Here is a 17,506-nt window from a genome sequence, read left to right on the forward strand (position 1 = left end):
ATTTCAGGAGATGCACTTAGAGACAGAAAAACACATGGGGCCCAATATGAAGGCCAGTAAAAGACTGAGGTATCCGCCATTTCTGAATGTGACCAGCAGGGAAAGCGTGAAACCGGAAGCCATGCTCAGCTCAGTGCACTACTTTTACAAAACGTTCAATATAAAAAAAGAATTCAAAACCAACTGGATATTCATTTCGTGTTTATTGTTAACCAATGGATGCTTTTCAAAATAGTTTCTATTGATTTTATGTTACAACAGTGCAGCAATATTGGGGAAGGGGAGGGGAGGTCAGGGCAGGGAACCATTTAAAACTATTTAGTGTTCTATCCTACCTTCAGCACCTTCACTCCCCATAGAGTGAAAAAAAAAAAAGGAAAATTAAACAGCAAATGAAAACATGTTCTCTGCTTTTGTAGAAAATGGCTTTTCATTAAGTTTCATTGTGCAATTATTCTCATACACTGTAAAGCCTGATTTATACTTCATTGCAAGACCCTTGCATGACAAAAATGATGTATTTTCAACGGAAAAAAGTGTCGCACACCTCTAGAATTTTGTTGTGTTGCAGAACTTCATGCTTTGTCGTGCAGTGCTGATTGGACAGCCAGATGGAACACTAAAATTTATTGTCATGGATATGTGTTATTGGTTATTTCACAGAGTGCTGCCATATTTTCTGAAATGTAATGTAAAACTATCAAACAAACTGTCAGGAGTTTGGTGTTTGGTGGACAACAGAACCCCCATCGGAGGCCTTCGCAGAAGTATAAATGCAAAACGTCATGCAACACTTTCACTTCTGTCGCACAACACTTGTATAAATCAGGCTTTAGACAGAAAAAACACAAACAGAAAGGATCGTGGACAGTAAATAACAGCCGATTCCAGCACTGAAAGCTCAACAGGTCCAGTTCAATTAATCCACACAGCCGCCGGGCCATAATGGACGTTGTTCCAGTAGTGCTGCACCACTGAGAAATTTCACCTGGTTTATTTACACCAGTGGTTTCCAAACTTTTTTTCTGACAGGCGCACCCCTTGGTAAAAGAAATTTTTTTTAACCCCCCCGCCCGCCTGACAACTTTGGTTCTGCTTGAATGCAATTTTCATTTTGTTTTCTAATGGAATTTTTTTTTCCCTTCAATCGTCACTGTGCCACCCCTGCTTTCTCTCTGCCCCCCCCCCCCACCCTCCATTTTGAGAACCACTGGTGTACAGAGACATTTGTATGAGGGAGACACATTATTTTAAGCGCGCATTAATTTCACTGCTGAGTTAATGTAATATAAGATGGATAGGAACATATGACATTATGAGTTTTATCAGACAGACCCAGTCTCAAAATGTGGGCTTTTACATTAATCTCTATCCTGTGGGAAACAAGGTCTTCATTTTCTGCCATATTATTACTTTAAAAAGCCATTGGCTGCTGCTTGAGTATTTACATATAGAATATTTCTGCACACAGAATGTTCGGCTTTTTTATAGGAAAATCAACCATTTGAAAGCACATTTGACTTGTTAGGGCAATTACAACCTGTGCAACAGATATCTGCTTAAAGGTCAAACTGAGATCTACGGCTCAGATGTGTTCAGTCACGGACACTTCAACCCAAGCGCCCCTGCAAGCAGACTCCGACACGCGGAATGCGTCAGACGGACAGATTCTCCTCACACGAAAGCTGTAGCGTAAAGGTCACAGAAATCACGCTGCAATTACAGAAGAAGGCCAAATGCAAAAGATACTGCCGAAAGGGCCGGGGGGGTGCATCGCAGGCCCAGGCACATTCCGAGGGTGTGGGCAGGACCAGCCACACCCTGCCCCGCTGCATCCCACCAGGAGAAAGCGGAACGTGAACAAACGTTCTCCTGTCGGCCCTCCCCGGGGTTTCAAACCCTGCATCGCATCGCTAGCGGGTTGGGTAGGATTAGGGTAATCCATCACCGTGCGCGCTGACAATTGACAGGGGGTGGGGTTTGGGGGCGGCAACACCTGAGGAATTGCATTGGATGCCCCCTCGTGCATACGTACACACAGATCTAATGTAGTAGACACCACCTTGCGCACACACACACATACACACACATGTCTAACACAGTAGAAACCCCCTTGCACACATACATACTCGCACGTGTAGGTCTAATGCTGTAGACACATCCTTGCACACACACACACACACACACAAACACACACACAGGTCTAATGCAGTAGCCGCTATCCGCTTCATGTACTGTAACAGAGGGTAATCACTGAGGGACTGGTTTACTAAGGCCTTTAGCACTTAGCACATGCTAAACTAATAACACAGCCAATGATTGGTACAAAACAAATACCATGACCAATTATTGGTCATGTTGTAGGATTAGCATGTGCAGAAATCAGGCCCTGAGCCTCTTCCACACACAAAGATCTTCCTGCATCGAGTATTGTTTCAAAAACACCCCAAAATATCACGGCTGAGAAAATTCCACCAGGAGAGGTGTGTTGCTGAAGAAAATGTTCACTTCTAGACTCTATGCCTCCACTGATGTGATCCGTACAGCAACACCACAGCTGTGCTCGAGCTGCAGCTAATAGGGGGTGAAAAAATGGGAGTGAAAAAATGACACACCCACATTGCTCTACAAAATACAGCTTTTCATATCAACACTGAACTCTGATACCACGCTGCTTTAGTATAAATAAAAATATATTTGTACTTCATATTGTTTATACAAAAATGTATAACATTTATACAATTTAGTCCATCAAAGTTGGGTTTTTGTTTATTAGAAAGTATCAAAGCAAGTCTTCCACCCGTATTCTAACGCAATACTGAGAGCTCGCTGTTTGTCTCTTGGACTTAGCCCCAGAAAAGCTGAACCGCCTCCAAACCTGCAAACGCCCACAGAAAGTGCAAGAGTGCACCTCAGACATGTATCTGAGTTCAACAACAGCCGCTACAGCCTGGTAGAATTAGGATAACAACCAAATACTGATGACACAACCAAGCTTGCTGAAGAGATAAGTTAATATTGGTAAAATAGATACAAATAGGTATTTACACAATCTTCCTAATCTACAAACAGAGGGAGATAGGAGAACAGGGAATTTATATAGTGTTTGATTGGCCAGTCATCTGTTAACAATAGTGAGGTAGTGAGCTGTCTTCCTCTAAGGACTGATGTTTTCATACGCTCTCCAGCCAAAAATAAAAATACCCTATGCATCCCCCACATACACAGGCATGTACACACACATACAAGCATGCTCATGCACAGACATACAGGCAGACACATATGAACATGCACACTACATGTGTACAGTCTGTCCCTGTCCGCTGAGTCAGACCCCTGTCCAATCAGATAGGGGTGCCACCCTTTAGACAGACCAATAGGGAGGGAGACTGACAGAGCTGGTCATCCCCTGGCACAAACTCCATACACAGACCCTTCGTGAGCAAACAGGCAAAGAAAGCCATCTACGATGACCATGAAACTTGGGGCACACAATCATACTGTAGGACGGGCAGAGGGAAGTCAAATCTGAGTGGAAACTAACATAACATAAAACATAAAATAACATAATAACAAGAACAGGCCATTCAGCCCAACAATGCTTGCCATTTTCCCAACAAAAACTACGCTGACCATGATCTGGCTTTCAGTCATATGCTCACATCCTGCCACGGCACGGCTGTGACGGCTAGGTATTTGGTATCGGGGTATTTGGTATTTGGGTACTTGGTATTTGGGCATTTATTATTTCAGCATTTAATATTTGGGTATTTGATAATTGGGTATTTCAAATTTCGTTATTTGGTACTTGGACATTCAGGTATTTCATATTTTGGTATTTGGTATTTGAATTATATTTGAATGGTATTTGATGATAAACTGTGATGGAGGTGTGTGAAGAGCAGCTAATGTCACACTCTATTTTTCATTCATAAAGGACCATATTTTCCATTTTCCTGTACCCAACATATTCATGTTTTTCTCCTGGCCCTCACGCAGTAACTGAAGACATGTTCAAACTCGAAACCCTACAGAAACAACTGAGCTGACACTGGTGTTGAAGTGACAACAGTTACAGAATCACTGAAAGGAAACTAAACCAGGCAGAAAGCGGGATATGGGAAACCAAACTAAAATATATTAAATAAGACAAGATTAGAAAACAGAATCTATTAAAAAAGATGCACATTTTTTTCAAATGAAGACATACAAGTTTGCTAGCAATGTTAAAAAGTAATAAATGGCCATTGTTCATTTTCAGTATCGCAGCAGATGAGCTAAATTATCCTTTGCTATACAATAAAAAATGTCCATACAAACCGGATATGCTTGCTTGCTCTTGATTGGACAATTCCAAGTAGAGTTAGGTGGGGCTCTACAAATGGCCTGACTGGCTGACCAGTAGAGGAAAGAACTTTGGCAAGACATGGGGGCAGAGGGGGTTGTGGGGAATGACCCCTGTCCCTACAGCCTCTCCAGGGCTCTGGGGAGGCGGGGGGCGGGGTCTGTACACGGGACAGCACGCCCCTCACATGGACTCAAACTCATCGATTCGCTGTTTGGTGTTGCCCTGGCGGATCTGACGGAGGGTCTTGTACTTGTCCCGCCCCGCCTTCACGTTCTCCGCGTGGAGCACGTCGTTCTGCGTCTTCTTGGTGTCGTCCCGCGCCTTGGCGAGCTCTGAGCTCAGCGCCTGCAACAGGACGGCAAAGAGTGGAATGAGTACACAGGCAAGGGTAGCGGGGAGGACTAAATACGCAGCCGCCGCGTGACAGCAATGTGGTTACAAGTCAACCGCAGCAGGGCGTGGGCCCCGTTCAGCTGTGCGGGTAGAAGCAGAGGAGTAAGATTTGCACTGTCATCGTCTTCACTGAAGCAATGGACCGTGACACTGGTTCAATAGCTTCATCAGCAGCCATGGAGACACAGGAATACACTTGTATAATGAATGGTTCCAGAGATGGGAGAAAAAACAAGACCGTAATCTTCATGTTTTAGAACAGGGGTATTTTGCATTTTCATTTCCAAGCCAACGCAGGTTAAGACAGGAGAGAGGGGGGCAGTAGGGCTACCTAGCAACTAACATTTGTGCAGCAAGTCAATAGCACTGAGCACAAAAAACTGTGGTTGACAGAGCCACCCATATAGGTGGAATTTTGGTTGTTAATCGTAGCTGTTAAATGAAACGTTTTGTACGCGTTTTAAACTAAATAGACATATATCTCTGAGCTAGCCATTATTAACGCTAATAGCTATCTAGCTATGGATATCTTGTTTGTCATCTCAAATCAAATCAATTTTATTTGTAAAGCGTTTAAAAAAAAAAAAGAAAAACGGTCACAAAGATGCTTTACAGAGTAGCAGAAAAATAGCATGAAAACAGCAACAGAGCAAAGCCCAGGCCCTATGACAGACGCAGGATGGGGCGGGGCGGGGGGATTTGGCGGGGGCGGAGCACCTGCAGCTGCTGTTGCACGCGCTCGTTCTTCTGCGTCTCGGTCAGACGCTCCTCCTCGCGCCGGAGGTCCGCCGCTCCGTCGCTGGACAGGTCGGCGCTGGCCTCGGCGCTGTTCTCGTCCTGCTCGTCGTGCTCGTTCTCAGCCGGCCCGACGCCACCGCCGCCGCCGCCGCCGCCCGCGAGGGGGCCCGGGGGGGCGCTCACCACCGTCCGCAACTCCTCCTTGGTCCTCTCCAGGTCCCCCTGCGCCGTCAGAGCCTGGGGGCGGGGCGCAGGGTAGCTCGGTGAACTCCATGTCACACAGAAAACACCCTTTTTCACACAACGCCACGCACACTATGATCTGGCTCTCAGTCACATACTGAGCTCATACCCTGCCACGGCTGTGGCCTGAGTTTGGGTATTTGGGTGATATGATATTTTATATGCGGGTATTTGGTATTTGGTTATTTGGGCATTTGATATCTGGGTATTTGGTTATTTGGGCATTTGATATCTGGGTATTTGGTTATTTGGGCATTTGATATCTGGGTATTTGGTGTTTGAATCAAATGAAAATTGATGATAAATCATGATGGTGGTGTGTGAACAGCAGCTAATGTCACATTCTAATTTCCATTCATTAAGAACCATATTCTTCCATTTCTTTCTCCCAGCATACATCTTACTTGTACTGGCACTGAAAAACCACCTATCCTCCCTAGATCTTCATGTCAAATAAATGTAACCATGGAGACGCAGGCGGAGAGGAGATGAGCATTACTTTGTGCTGCCATTCTGAGGCTTCCTGCTCCTTCTTCCTTTTGGCCTCCTCCAGGAGCGCGATTTTGGCGGTGAATTCTCCCAGCTCGGCTGCCTGCAAAGCAAGACTCGGCCCTTAAACTCAGGAGAAAGAGCCGTAATGGTGACACAAACACACGCATCATATTTAGTGGATTTAGTGTTTATTCAGTGCATTTATAGTGCAGTGTTTATTTAGTGTAGTGTATTTAGTATTTAGTAGATTTACTGTATAATGTACACTGCACATTTGGTGTAGCAGTGTAGTATAACGCCTAAGGAACTGGTCTTGTAACCTAAAGGTATGACACTGCCATTGTACCCTTCAGTATAAACAGATTCAAAGTAAAAAGTTGTGTACGTTGCTCTGGATAAGAGCGTCTTCTAAATGCTTGTAATATGACAAGATAGGATATTTGCCCTGGCAGACTGTGCAGTGCCACCAAGTCAAAAACCATCAAATACACGCGCTACAGGCAATCAACCATAGAACCCAATACCACTGCAGCCTGGAATTAATTACTAAATTGTAATTACTAAAAGTTTAACTGAAAATCAGTAACAGTGATTATTTTTAATTTGGTCCATCTAAACTACCATTACCACCACTACCACTCCTAATAATAATAATAATAATAATAATAATAATAATAATAATAATAATGGATTACATTTACAAGGCCTTTCATCTCAGGATGCCACTGTTTAATAGCAAAGGTGTTATCAGATGCATGTATCAGACAGTTTTTCACATATCATTACTCATTCATCAACTGCATGGGATGATCTCCTATCTATTTAAGAGCACTGCTAACAGACAAGTAAGCATTAGCAAGCAGTCAAGCCACAAAGTATTATGTTTTTTTTGGCAGAACCTATCTGACAATTATAGAACAGCATTCATATCTGCTCAAAAATGAACATGTGGAAACACGTAGGTTAATCATTACATTACATTACATTACATTACATTACAGGCATTTGGCAGACGGTCTTGTCCAGAGCAACGTACAACAAAGTGTATAACCATAACCAGGAACAAGTGTGTTGAAAACCAAGTGCAGGGAACGACTGCATAGTTCAACTTGGACCCTGTAGGTTAATCTGACCAACAGAAATAAAAGCAAATAAATAAACAACTCTTATATGTAAAGCACTCCAAAGAGACCTGAACTGTTCTCAGCTTTCAAAGCAATTATAATTATTCTCATCATCATAAACATTATTATTATTATTACCTGATTGGCCCAACTTCTAAAATGACAAGGGTGCATTGAGGTGTAAAATAGGAATCTCCAGAGTTGGGCTGGGAAGACAGCACCCAGTGGACTGGGAAAGAGTGGCCTGTCGGCCATAAATACTCCTGCTGAAATCTCTCCTGTGCAGAACACTCTGAAAACCGTTTCCTTCTGGTGGTTGTTACTACTGCACCAAGCTAATACATATAACAATTAGAATAATGTGTCAATAATGTATGAATGACTACAAAAATATTTTTGTCCCCTACAATGCTGGAATACACTGCTGTATATTGATATAAAACATAAATTTCAGAAAAGATATTGCACCAATGTGTAACAAAATGGAAAATATATGATTTACGGCCACTTTCAGATTTTCTGATTCTGACTCTGACTAATATTCTAAAAATAAACTTCTGTGCACATAATTACACAAAAATTCAGTGCATTCCATTTCTGGAAGGATTAAACATCAAATTTAAATACTGGTCTGTATGTGTGAAGGCTGATGGCAGCACTGCTATAGGTATCTGTGTAGTGGTAAATGTGTTGGTACCTGTATTAGTAAGTGTATTGGTACCTGTATTGGTAAATGTATTGGTACCTGTATTGGTAAGTGTAATTGGTGCCTGTATTGGTAAGTGTATTGGTACCTGTATTGGTAAGTGTAATTGGTGCCTGTATTGGTAAGTGTATTGGTACCTGTATTGGTAAGTGTATTGGTGCCTGTATTGGTAAGTGTAATTGGTGCCTGTATTGGTAAGTGTATTGGTGCCTGTATTGGTAAGTGTATTGGTGCCTGTATTGGTAAGTGTATTGGTGCCTGTATTGGTAAGTGTATTGGTACCTGTATTGGTAAGTGTATTGGTGCCTGTATTGGTAAGTGTATTGGTACCTGTATTGGTAAGTGTTATGGGCTGTATTGGATTAAGTGATGGTGACTGTATAGTAAGGTAACTGTATTGGTAATTGTATTGGTACCTGTATTGGTAAGTGTATTGGTGCCTGTATTGGTAAGTGTATTGGTACCTGTATTGGTAAGTGTATTAGTAAGCATTTTAGTACTGGAAGTTCAACAGAGCACATTCTCCAAGTGGATGGGAGTCTAAGCTAAAGGAATTACAGCGCTCTCTCTACACACCTGTGCACACACACGGCCACAGACAACACACACGCGTGCGCACATACGTGCACACACATGCAGACACATGCACATACTGTATGTGCACACACACACACAGGCAAGCACACACAGACACACACACACACGTACGCACGCACACACAGATACACACAGACACACACACACACACACCAGTTGCTCCTGGTTCTTCATCTGGTCAGCGGCCTGCTTAGCCAGCTCAGCCTTGGCCTCCTCTGCGGCCCGACGCTCCCTCTCCAGCCTCTCCACCTCCTCCTCGGACCTCCTCCTCTCCCGCTCCAACTCCAGGGCCTTGCGTGTCTGCTCCTCCAGCTCTGTCATAAGAGCACATACTGGGGTCATAAGGGCACACATAGGGGTCCTGCCTACAGTCATAACGGTGCACACTGGGGTTATAAGGGTGCACACTGGGGTTATAAGAGCACATACTGGGGCTATAAGGACACACACTGGGGTCATAAGGACACATACTGGGGTTATAAGGGCACACACTGGGGTTATAAGGGTGCACACTGGGGTTATAAGAGCACATACTGGGGTTATAAAGACACACACAGGGGTTATAAGGACACACACTGGGGTCATAAGGGTGCACACTGGGGTCATAAGGGCGCACACTGGGGTTATAAGGGCACACACTAGGGTAACAAGGGCACAAACTGTGGTCATATGTGCCGACTGTGGCCACCAGTCCTGCAGGACTACACACAGTCCCTGGGCCCGTGTCAGATCCCAACACCCATGATGACCCCCATTCCTGGTCAGGCAACGCAAGCAGACGAGTACCTCTCTGTGCCCTTAGTGTCTGTTCCTCTATCTGTCTCAATCGCTCGATCAACTCGTCCTTCTCTCGTTCTATCCTCTCCTTCTCTTTCTCTGCGTACTCTCGTCTCTTCTTCTCGTTCTCCAGCTGCGCCCTGGGAAGTGGAGAAACGGCGGAATTAACAAAGCACAGGAAATTACCCAGCATGCAGTGCTACACAGCTCCACAGAGCGAGTGTACTTACAGGTGCAGACTTTGGGACAATCACAGTGGAACGAGGCAGACAACCCACATAGAAAGATTGTGATTCTACACTGAAAAATGATGTTTTCAGAGGACATATTACTGCACTACAGGGCTGGCCTGAATACTGCCCACTCATTCATGAGGACAGTCCACAGCTCTGCTGTCTTGCCTTCATTCATCTGAACAATGTAAGTTTCTCAATAGTCCACTGCCCCCTGCTGGTTAGGCCTACACATGTTGTGCCCAGAGAACAAAAACCCTACTGTACTGCACTCACTAAAAATCATTATATTCCATAAAACTCCTCATACGAATGAGGTTGGAGACAATAGATTCTCACAAGTTGGGAGATATTCCAGGAAGTTACTACATGAAGTAACAGGAAATTTCAGTGGTCACCATAGCTTATGTGAGGTCCACCAAAAAATCTGTCATTTTTAATCAAATAGATAATGCATAATGCAATTTTTTCAGGAAGCAGGAAACACTTTTTGACATGCACAGTCTTAACCATTTGAAGACTATGTTTTTTGTAATATTTTTTTTTCTCCAAAACTCTGGGTCTGTTCTAGAACTCCATTGCAATCAGTTACCAACAGTGATTGTTACATCAGCATTAGAACGTTCAGTAAAGAACATTCCAATTACATGTCTGTGATGTCACACTTTAAGGGGTTAAAGCCAGCCTATGGTGCGGCGGGCACCATGCAGCAGAGCCCAGTACCTCTCCAGCTGCTTCTGGTGCTTCTCCTCCCGGGCCTGAGCCTTCATCTGCTGCACCTCGATGGTGTCGGGCTTCCTCCTCCTCATGTACAGCTCGTGGTTCCCCATGCACAGGGCCAGGATGCGCTTGTTAATCCGCAAGCGCGGCGCGTAGAACACAAAGTCCTGCAGGGGGCAGAGCGGAGGCTTCTGATATTAAGATACATTTTTAATGTCACATTCAACCATTCCAGAGATTCTACCATAATCATACCCACTCCCCACAAATGGCTCTTACAACAGCAGGCATTATGACAGCGCAGGCATTATTTTTACTAACATCCAAAGCTGCTCTGAGCTACAGTATGGCAGAATTATTTTAAGTATCAATTAAATAAAATCCCGCCATTTCTGGAGTAAACCCTCTTCCATTCTCGCATCCAGAGCTAGTTCTATGAGCCTTTTTCCGTTCGAGTCACTGTCAATCAACCACAGCATTGAGAATTAAAGCAAACGTATTTCAAAAATGAACAGAATGATACATGAAAAAAACTTTTTTGCATTGAAAAAAGTGCAAGTAGTAAAGATATTGTGAGATGACTACATGTGTTCTGGAGTCTTTACCCTCCACAACTGACAGAGGATGTTAAAGAGATTGGAAGTGCCTACATGTTGCAGCAAAGCACTCTGCACTTTTGGGAAACATTGGAAGTCTCTCTATTAAAATCTAAATTGTGGTACAAACCCATTCATTAAAGTAATAGGTGGAAACATTCAACCAGGGCATACACATTAGAAAGGACTGAAATTATAATTTGTGTAAGATTGCGTAAACATTTTAAGGTCCTTGTATGGAATATTGTATAGAATATTTCAGAACAGTATATCCACTCTCAAGAGGGTAGGTGTAAATTCTGTAAAGACTTACTGGAGCTTTCTTGTCAATGGGCTTGATGACAAACTTCTTGTCGTTAAAAGAAATGTTTCGGATCTCACTCCAGGGAAACCCAATCTTTGGCGTCAATCTGCATGAGAAACCATTTCATGTGAAAGTCAGACAAGCCAGCAGTCAGAGGAGGAATACTTTCAAAAATGGAATAAGGCCTAACATTTGATAAGGGCAAGAAGATGGAGCAGCCAGCAGAGGGCAGCAAAGTGTCAGTAAGTCCTGGAACACTACCTTCTGCAAGCATCCAATTCTTATTTATTTATTTCATTATTTGGCAAGTAAAGTTAAATTCAAAATTTGGACAAGGAAAATGTTTGTTGTTTTGGCCCTGTACCCCAGTAAACTGGATTTTAAATGAAACAATAAATCTTTGGTAAAAGTGCAGACTGTCAGCTTTAATATGAGGGTATTTACATCCATTAGGGTGATCTGTGTAGGAATTACAAACCATTTATAAACCATTTTATGTACAGCCACCATTTGGCAGTTGGCTGCTCAGCCGATTCTTGGCCAGCTGTATGTCTTTGCATCATTAGTTAATGCAAAAGCAAGCTAACAAAAAGTATAGAGACATATGGAGTCCTCCATATTTAATTGTCCAGTTGTTTTTTAAATTTACTGAATACTGCCTCTTAACAAAACCCACTGATGTACTAATCCCAATTAAATATCTTCTGGTCATATGCATTCATCCATATTAAGTAGCCTGTTCTGAAACCAAGCAATCCAGACCCTCCAACGGGTTGCCACCCCACATCCACAGCCGATGCTATAGCGGGTACATACTTACGCACACAGAATAAACAACGGACGGCCCTGTCATACACCATTTCACAAACTGAGAAATTCTCAGAACCCCAAAACTCCAGCTGCTTAGTCAAGTACAGGACACACACACACACACAGGCCTGGAACACTCTGGAATGAGTGTGAAAACCTGTGCATTCATCCATAGAAATTTACAAGGCAAAATACTCAGAAGAATGACAAAACAGTCCGTGACAAACTGAATGAATAGCAAGTTGGAAACCAGTGCCAAAATGCACACATAGAACAGCATGTACTTCTACTACAGAACAGAGGGGGCTGACAAAATTATAGGAAGCCATGTACACCTGTGTGTAGGACAGGTGCTGTTATATAAAACGTTCAGTTGCTGAGCGCTAATAAAATAATTGCCACCAGAATTGCAGCTTTAAGCTGTGACAGGCCACAAATCAGGCAATATCTAACTTGATCATCAACTGCACAGTAAACCTTGATGGCTCAGCCTATAAAAAGAGGCGGTTACAGGTCAGTGAGGGCAGTAGACGGTGAATGATACACGGGGGACAGCGTGCTATCAAAACGCATTTAATGGAAATGCTTCTAGCCCCCTAGTTGCACAGCGCAGTGCTACTGCGCGCCCCTCAGAGAACCTGACCCAAGACCTGCAGGCTGTTGTTTCTGCCCAGTCAACTTTATCTTTCTTTTTTTTCCCCCCCTGAGCAGATGTCTTTCAGCATGGCAACCATCAAAACAGCCCATTACCTTCCCCTGTCTCGCACCGTCGAGCTTATCTTTAACTACCCACACCGGGCCGACCGGTGGAGAATGGGCTCCCCCCCTCTACATCCAGGTCTCTCCTCAGTTTTCTTATCACTGAAAATTGTTTTTTCTCGCCGCTGTTTGAGTGTTTCCCATCAGGGAGTTTTTTTTAAACTTCACTCGTTGGATATTTTGCGGTTCAGGCTCGTTGTCGAGTACTTTTTCCAACTTCCTGTTTTTTCTGTAATGCGCCTGTGAAAGTATCAGTAGAAAGTGCTGTACAAATAAAATTAAACAGAACTGAATATAATCCACTTCAACTTGTTGATATTTGTGGAAGGGAAACATGTTGGGTTCAATGACTGGACACTGCAGCTTTTCCTTTATAAAGGCCACGCTAGCACAAATTCCAGATGTGGGGATGTTGACAGGTTTAACCTTTTAAGGTGTAAGACGACAGACATGTGATTAGAATGTTCTTGACTGAACATTCTAATGCTGATGTAACAATCATTACTGGCAACTGAAAGCGATGCAGCTCTAGAACACTGACTTTGAAGTTTGAGAAAACATTCCAAAAAGCCTACTCTTCAAAGGGTTAAAGCTCACTCACTTGTCGTCGTGCTCGTAGATGTTGAGCCCCAGTGCATCCACTCCAAGCCAGAGCTCTGTTCCCTTCTTGTTCTTGATCTCAAAGTAGTTGACGCCGTACATCTCCAGGTCCTGTGCTATCTTCAGGTACTCCATCATCGAGTCCTCTCTGCCCCAGCAAGCAACAGGAATGTTTTAGCAGTCATTCCAGCAGCACATTCCAAGATACTGCTAAGAGTGAGGCTGTTTTACCATGAGGCAGAATCATTATAACATGCTGTGAACTCAGAAATTACACACACACGTACAGACACACACACACACACACACACACACACACGCACGCACACACACACAAACATGCACACACACACACACACACGTAAAACATACACATGTGCAAACACAAACACACGCATGCAAACATGCACATACACACACACACACACACACGAATGTAAAACATACATATGCGCAAACACGCACGCACGCCTGCACGCACGCGCACGCACACACACACACACACACACACACACGCACCTCAGCATGCCCCTATGCTCCTCATGCCAGGCTTGGATCCTCTCCTCCCACTGCTCCTTGGTGAGTTTGTGCTGCTCCAGAACCCTGAGGATCAGAGCCAGAGGTACCGTCACACAAACAGAACCTTGCACAATAGCTGGTCCACCCTTTGTTGATAGAACAACCTCCACTCTTCTGGGAAGGCTTCATACTAGATGTTGGAGCATTGCTGCAGGGATTTGTTTCCATTCAGCCAGAAGTGCATTATTGATCCAAAAAATGTTGGATGGGGTTGAGGTCAGGTCTCTGTGCAGGCCAGTCAAGTTCTTCCACACCGTTCTCGACAAAAACAATTTCATATGGACCTTGCTGTGTGCCCGGTGGCATTGTCATGCTGAAACAGGAAAGGGCCTTCCCCAAACTGTTGGGGAAGCACAGAATCCTCTAGAATGTGATTGCATGCTATACCATTAAGATTTGCCTCCGATGGAACAGCCCCAGACCAAGGGTGTTCAGATACCTTTGGTCATATAGTGTGTTTACAGAATACAACCAGAGATCTAACAGAACAGAAGGTGAAAAAAAACCCTAAACAAGCTAAGGTTATTTCTCCCAGAGCAGACATAATTAACAGGGTAATGCACTGGAAGCTCGTAAAAAGGCTGAGAGGATATTTAATTAGACATTTGATGGTTACTGCTGCTGTCACAAAGTAGCTGATGTCACTTTCCCTCACCAGATGCTCCTCAGGATAGGAAGTGACCCTCAGGAGCCACAGACCGTAGCTAAAGTCACCCAGTACACCAAGCACAGCGCACACTAATGGCACTGATCCAACTCAGAAAGCCACAACCACAGTCCTCTCATGAAATATGTCAGACAGAGAACAATGTCACCTGATGGACATCCAGGGTGGAACAACAGACTGGTTGTGGGTGTGTGTGTACAGTATGTGAGTGTGTGTGTGTGGATGTGTATGTGTACATGCGTGGATGTGTGTGCACATTTGGGTGTGTGTGTGTTTGCGCATGTGTGTATATTCATGCGCATGTCTGTGTGTATGCGTGTCTGTATGCGTGTGTGTACACAAGCGCGTTTGTGTGTACGCATTTCTAGGCTAGCGCTGGTCTCTCTCACCTCTGGGGCAGCAGCCGGTCATTGGCCAGGTAGCCGGCCCGGTGGATCTCCCGGCTGTAATCGGCGTACTTGGCCTGGACAGAGTAGGAGGCCAGCAGCACGGCCGTCTCAGGGGGGCAGTAGTTCTCGTCGTTCAGAATGGACTCCTTCACCTGCCGTGGAGACCAGGACAGAGAGGCGACATTACAGCGCCGTACACTGAGAGCCGCTCTGTGAGGAGCCTCCAGGGAGGAGAATCAGCCGGAGAAAAAAAAGCCCATTCATTTCAGCAACCTCCCGAAAGACTGCACATACCACATCCTACAGTTAAACAGTTATAGAGGTACAGTTAGCTGTGTGCAGGTGGAGATATAAGACCTATTGTGAAAGTTTACAACTTTCTTGAATATGAAAATCCTATATTATGAACTTGTGGATGATGTGTGGGAAGTTTTAATAATCTGGGGATGCTTTCATTTATGATGTACAGTTTACTTACTTCTTTTTGTATGGCTTTTCTTTTTTATAGAAATATTGCTTTTTATTCAAGCTACAGTATAAGCAAATGATAAAACAAAAGCTCTTTTCATAGCCTGGCCCAACTTAAAAGATAACATATACTTTATTGTACCCTGTGGGGTAATTAGTCCTCTGCAATGACCTTAGGAGCAGAGGGCAGCCACAGCGCAGTGCCCGAAGGCCAACAGTTCTGAGGCCAGTGCCTTGGTCAAAGGCAATGGCAGGAGTATACCTATACCAGTCTTTTGGCTTGACAGAAATGAAAGGACAGAGACACTCCCCCATTTTTTGGGCTGGCAGGGTAAAGTCATAGTCGCACCAGTCTGGTGTGTTCAGGCCCCTGGCCAACCCCCCTCACCTGCAGGAAGAAGAGGCGCTGGGTGATCTCCTGGATCAGCTCCTCCGAAACGTCCTCTGGGTAGAACTTGGCCCGGAACTTAAACTGGAGCGGGTTCTCCTTCTTCACATCCTGCTGGGTCACCTGGGGAGAGAAGTGTGGATGAAAAACCTGATGTTCAAGTGCAAAGACCTCAGGCAGTCTGTTACTCTACTATACCTCAGCCAGGCCGCTACCTACTACTATACCTCAGCCAGGCCGCTACCTACTACTATACCTCAGCCAGGCCGCTACCTACTACTATACCTCAGCCAGGCCGCTACCTACTACTATACCTCAGCCAGGCCGCTACCTACTACTATACCTCAGCAGGCGCTACTACTACTATACCTCAGCCAGGCCGCTACCTACTACTATACCTCAGCCAGGCCAACTACTCCACTACTATACCTAGCCCAGGCACGTACTCTACTATACCTCAGCCAGGCCGCTACCTACTACTATACCAAAGCAGCCGCTACCTCACTATACCTCAGCCAGGCCGCTACCTACTACTATACCTCAGCCAGGCCGCTACCTACTACTATACCTCAGCCAGGCCGCTACTCACTACTATACCTCACACAGCCTGTTACTCTACTATACCTCAGGCAGTCTGTTACTCTACTATACCTCAGCCAGGCCGCTACTCTACTATACCTCACCCAGTCTGTTACTCTACTATACCTCAGGCAGTCTGTTACTCTACTATACCTCAGCCACGCCGCTACTTACTACTATACCTCACGCAGTCTGTTACTCTACTATACCTCAGCCAGGCCGTTACTCACTACTATACCTCACGCAGTCTGTTACTCTACTATACCTCAGCCAGGCCGCTACTCACTACTATACCTCAGGCAGGTTGCTACATTACTATACCTCAGCAAGTCCGCTACCCTACTATACCTCAGGCATTCCGTAGACACTCTACTATACCTAAACCTTGTAAACCTGTCTCTGTGCACATTCCTCCAGGGGCGACATAGCTCAGGAGGTAAGAGCAGTTGTCTGGCAGTCTGAGGGTTGTCGGTTCGATCCCCGTCCTGGGCGTGTCGAAGTGTCCCTGAGCAAGACACCTAATCCCTAACTGCTCTGGTGAAGGAGAGGCATCAATTGTAAACCGCTATATATATGCAGTCCATTTACCATTTAACTCACCTTCTTGTTGAGCTTCAGCCACGTGCTGTAACCCTTGCTGTCCACATACTGCAAACCAAAGAACCAGACCTCACGCAGACCCACCGTCTTCACAACCTGCCAGGGACAGAGCACATCGCACTCGGTTAACACTGATGCTGCGGGGAGCGCAGCTGAAATTAGACGTAAAACCCCACGTGTGGTGCCCCACATCACAAGGCCTTCTTCTGCACTGTGCATAAAGATGATCCTCACAGAATGTCCTTTCAGCCACATCCACCTTTTCATCCTACACTCATCTGCACAATCCCCTTCCTCTCCCTATCACACTCAACACTGACACACTCACTCACTCAGACCTCCTCTCATGGTGAATATCCCAGGGGACATTCCATACTCCCTCACTCACTCCTCTCA

At 44.7% G+C, this 17,506-nt stretch overlaps 1 protein-coding gene across 4 annotated transcripts in view; it reads right to left on the reverse strand.

The window, feature by feature from the left end:
- Window positions 1-184: 184 nt before the first annotated feature.
- LOC135240355 (radixin) overlaps window positions 185-17,506 on the reverse strand; it is a 47,944-nt gene continuing 30,622 nt past the window's right edge. For all 4 annotated transcript variants that reach the window (XM_064309727.1, XM_064309726.1, XM_064309725.1 and 1 more), the window contains 12 exons: window positions 17,111-17,206; window positions 15,932-16,054; window positions 15,076-15,227; window positions 13,960-14,043; window positions 13,442-13,588; window positions 11,281-11,377; window positions 10,375-10,538; window positions 9,428-9,558; window positions 8,795-8,955; window positions 6,222-6,314; window positions 5,459-5,716; window positions 185-4,693 (listed from right to left, as the gene is read on the reverse strand). In XM_064309727.1, the coding sequence (XP_064165797.1) occupies window positions 4,529-4,693; window positions 5,459-5,716; window positions 6,222-6,314; window positions 8,795-8,955; window positions 9,428-9,558; window positions 10,375-10,538; window positions 11,281-11,377; window positions 13,442-13,588; window positions 13,960-14,043; window positions 15,076-15,227; window positions 15,932-16,054; window positions 17,111-17,206 (1,671 nt within the window). In that variant the 3' untranslated portion in view covers window positions 185-4,528. The remainder of the gene's footprint in view (window positions 4,694-5,458; window positions 5,717-6,221; window positions 6,315-8,794; window positions 8,956-9,427; window positions 9,559-10,374; window positions 10,539-11,280; window positions 11,378-13,441; window positions 13,589-13,959; window positions 14,044-15,075; window positions 15,228-15,931; window positions 16,055-17,110; window positions 17,207-17,506) is intronic.

The sequence above is a fragment of the Anguilla rostrata genome, chromosome 15 (genome assembly GCF_018555375.3).
Source record: "Anguilla rostrata isolate EN2019 chromosome 15, ASM1855537v3, whole genome shotgun sequence".
Classification (NCBI taxonomy): Eukaryota; Metazoa; Chordata; class Actinopteri; order Anguilliformes; family Anguillidae; genus Anguilla; species Anguilla rostrata.